This window comes from Anarrhichthys ocellatus, unplaced genomic scaffold (genome assembly GCF_004355925.1).
Source record: "Anarrhichthys ocellatus isolate YVR2014 unplaced genomic scaffold, GSC_Weel_1.0 scaffold4574, whole genome shotgun sequence".
Taxonomy (NCBI): domain Eukaryota; kingdom Metazoa; phylum Chordata; class Actinopteri; order Perciformes; family Anarhichadidae; genus Anarrhichthys; species Anarrhichthys ocellatus.
The window spans coordinates 1-3,926 of NW_022284548.1; the positions used below are offsets into that span (position 1 = coordinate 1).

Here is a 3,926-nt window from a genome sequence, read left to right on the forward strand (position 1 = left end):
ATTTCTCCCAGGTTTCCTCAGGTTTTAAAAGATCTGTGTCTGAGATTTTTGATTTCACCCAGGTGTTAAAGATGAATTTCATTTTTGGTGCTCACAGCATCAACAATTTACATTTTAAAATTCAAAAGCAACATCTCTTTCCAAAAATGTGCCCTGGATGGATAATCTATCAAACACACTATAGTTTCTTTTGGACTATTTCTTTGGTAGAAGGTTGATTACAGTGAGGCTTGTAGATTATCCAGAGTAACAAGGAGCCTGTTTTTAGATGTTGCTGTTAAATGTTTCAATGCTGTGAGCACCACAAACTAAATTGCATTCACATTAATTGTATTGGGCTGGAGACAGATATGTCAAGAACTGGACAAATAAAACTACCGTATTTTCCGCACTATAAGGCGCACTGTATTATAAGGCGCACCTTCAATGAATGGCCTATTTTAGAACTGTTTTTATATATAGGGCGCACCGGATTATAAGGCGCATAGAATAGAAGCTACTACAGTCAAACGTTTGACTGTTCGAGTTTGTCCTCTAACTGTGGCCATCTCGCTTTGTTCCCTCGGAAACTCTTTTTAGTCTTCTTTACTTGGCACAGGTCATCTTCTTGCTTCCTCCACTTCCGTACCATTGATTCATTAATGTTGAATTCTCTCGCTGCTGCTCTATTCCCATGTTCGGCTGCGTAGCTGACAGCCTTGAGTTTGAACTCAGCGTCGTAAGCGTGTCTCTTGAAAGGTGCCATTTTGGGGTCTTTATACACACAAGTGGTGTTGGACTAGGAGTAAGCACAGTACCGGTGTTTACCGCTATTACTTCGGCGACGCCCCTGACTACGGTAGCCGTAATGCTGCAAGCGGTGCGGCTTTGTAGTTTACCAGTCGTACTGAAACATTTTGACAGAGCGCCGTGTACAACCAGTATAGATCAACCAATTAACCAATTGATCCATATATAAGGCGCTCCGGATTACAAGGCGCACTGTCGTTTTTTGAGAAAATTAAAGGCTTTGAAGTGCGCCTTATAGTGCGGAAAATACGGTACCTGCTTGGATAGATTCCACGAGAGGACAGTGAGAAATGTTATTTTTATTGAGGTTTTGGCAGGCAAACTATTTTTGAATCTGCCCATTTTGTCATTTATTATGGAGGATGTCTATTTTCCACGTTAGTCCCTATGATGGTCAAGCTGATGTTCCTCTGTTTTTTTTTTTCTCCTCTGTAGAAAGCTGCAATACATCTGTGAAGGATGCGAGAGTCAGTAAGAGGAAGGCCGCCGCCAATGATGAAGGACCAAAGAGAAAAAATAAAAGGAGGCCAGACCTGGAGAAGACCAGACAGTCTGTAGATGCCTTAAGAGGTCAGTATAGTGTTGTTACTATTGCCTTGCTTTTGCTGCTTTGTCTGTGAAAGCACTTTGTAAACTCTGTTTTTAAAGGTGCTATATAAATAACGTTATTATTATTATTAAATGTAAGGTTTGACCTCATCTTGGTGTAAAATTAGGATTTATATTAAGTATAACATAGGAGGGATTCATATTAGAGCTTTGGTAGCATATAATTGGTGTTACTCTGTATTAAAACATAATATGTGTTTGTCTGTTCAGCTGAATTTGAGGCCAAATACAAACAGCAGGATCAGCTTGGTGAAGGAGGATATGGAACTGTCTTTGGTGGCTATCGCAAAGCAGATAATCTACCTGTAAGTGTTACACACACACAATCTTGCACACACACACACACACACGATATGGTCAGGGAGTGCTAACACAAGTCTTGTTTGTATCTCGTAGGTTGCCATCAAACACATTGCCAAGGAGAAAATTGGCTGCAAACACGTGGTGAGTGAGCAACACCTGCTGCTGTTAAAATCTTCTGTATTCAACACTGTTTCTGAATGTATTATGGATGAATCATGGTTGTCTCTCATCCTCCACTCTGTTGTGATGTTTCAGGATGAAACTGGGAAGCAGCTGCCCATGGAGGTTGTCATCATGTTGAAACTGGCGGACAAAAGAAGTAGATCAGTGCGGATGTCAGCACCCGTGTCTCTATTGGAGTGGTACGATCTGGACCAGGAGGTGATCCTGGTGCTGGAAAGACCGATCCCCGCTGAGGACCTATACGACTACATCAACCACAACGGAGGCTCCTTAGAAGAGCAGGAGGCCAAGGTAAGCTGCTGGAGGATCCTTGTGTGTCTTTAACTTTTTACAGGAACTTGGAGACTACCTAAAGGATTCATTTTGCAATTTAAGGTTTATTTTCCTAGTTTTTAGGTCATTGTTTCTGTTGATCATGGTAACATTGTAGTCACCAAAGTAATTGTTCTGATGGATCAAGAAACAGTAGTGGAGGCAGTCAAACAGTTGGTAGACAAAGCTCCAGGTCAACTAAACTTATTTGGAGGAGAAACATAAACAGATGTGGTTTTACCCAATCTACTGAAAATCTCTTGTGCATTTCAGTTTCTATGGCTGAAAGATGGTTTTAGAAACGTTGGGTTCTGTAGTTGTAGTCAGCTCAGAGTCACAGCCATGAAAACATGTCAAACCATCCTCCTCTGTGATCCCTCATCTCTCTCTCTCTCTCTCTTTGTCTGTCAGATCATACTAAAACAGCTGGTAGATGCAGCAATTGACCTTGAGGAGAAAAAGATTTTCCACCGGGACATTAAGGCTGAAGACATCTTGATTGAGACCAGCTCGGACGTCCTGCGAGTTCGCCTCATTGACTTTGGTGTGGGCTGCTTCATCAAGAGAGGAGCCTGTTATCGCAAGTTATACGGTAAGATGTCTGGCTTTACTCCTGCTCTTCACTAACTTACCCATCTGTGATTTTTACATTTAGACACAGGTCCTCATCCTCATCGGCTTATTATTTCTGTATATTCTAGGTACCCCTGATTTCATCCCAGAGTGGTTTTCTCTTGGTAGGTACAGAGCCGGACCCACCACAGTGTGGCAGATGGGAGTGGTCCTCTTTGATACACTCCACAGTGATGCAGCTTTTGAGACCACGGAGTTCTTGAAAGACCGTGTGAGAATCAGCGAGACGCTGTCCGAAAGTAAGAAAAACATACTCACGAACATGTCAGCAGAAACATATCTGTTGATTTCAGCTGACATTCTGATGGATCACTGTAGCCGTCACCCTCACCTTTCTTCTCCTTCTTTCTCTCCAGATTGCCAGGATTTCTTGCAAAGATGTTTTATCACAGACCCCAAACAGTGTCCTACCCTGGAGCAGCTCAGAACTCACCCATGGCTCAATAATACTAACACTACACACAGACAGACAGACAGTTTTATGTACTGGGTGAGTCAGACAGGAAGGAGAACATGAGGAACTCCATCGTCATTCTGCAGGACAAGGTTATGGTACAAAAGAACATCCTGTTAGTAATTGGAATTATTATATTAATATTATCTAATGTCATGCATAGGTGTCATTCAAATACTAATGCTGCTCAATCGTTGACAGGAAGGAGAACGTGAGGAACTTCTGCTTTTGCAGATCTTGTAGCACACCCAGCCGTCCGAGGAGAGGGGATCTCTCTCTGAATTGCCTTTCCCGAGGTTTCTTCTCATTTTCCTGCATCGGGATTTTGGGGAGTTTTTCCTCGTTTTCTTAGAGAGCTTGGGCTGGGTCAAATGATTCAGTATACAATGTGATATTTAACACTGAACAATGAAAATAAACTTGAGTTTTAAATGAACTTTCAAGCTCTTTCCTCCATTATAGTCAAAGACACATGGTATACGAATAAATAATATTGACAGCAATGATCTTGAAAAACTGAATTATAAGTGAATCAGGATTTGTAGATAAAGGACACAGTGTTTACTTTTTAGGTCCGATTACATTTTAGGTCCGATTAAAAGTGTTTCAGCTGTACGGTCAAATAAAGGCAAAAAAAGCCCCC

The 3,926-nt window shown here is 41.6% G+C and overlaps 1 protein-coding gene across 1 annotated transcript; it reads left to right on the forward strand.

Moving 5' to 3' along the window:
- Window positions 1-1,224: 1,224 nt before the first annotated feature.
- Window positions 1,225-3,319, forward strand: LOC116379555 (serine/threonine-protein kinase pim-1-like; the record flags this gene model as incomplete). Its single annotated transcript, XM_031841506.1, has 7 exons — window positions 1,225-1,359; window positions 1,609-1,703; window positions 1,795-1,842; window positions 1,957-2,175; window positions 2,608-2,788; window positions 2,898-3,068; window positions 3,186-3,319. Coding segments are annotated over 7 exons (983 nt in total), but the record flags the coding sequence as incomplete, so codon positions are not given.
- Between the last annotated feature and the right edge of the window lie 607 nt (window positions 3,320-3,926).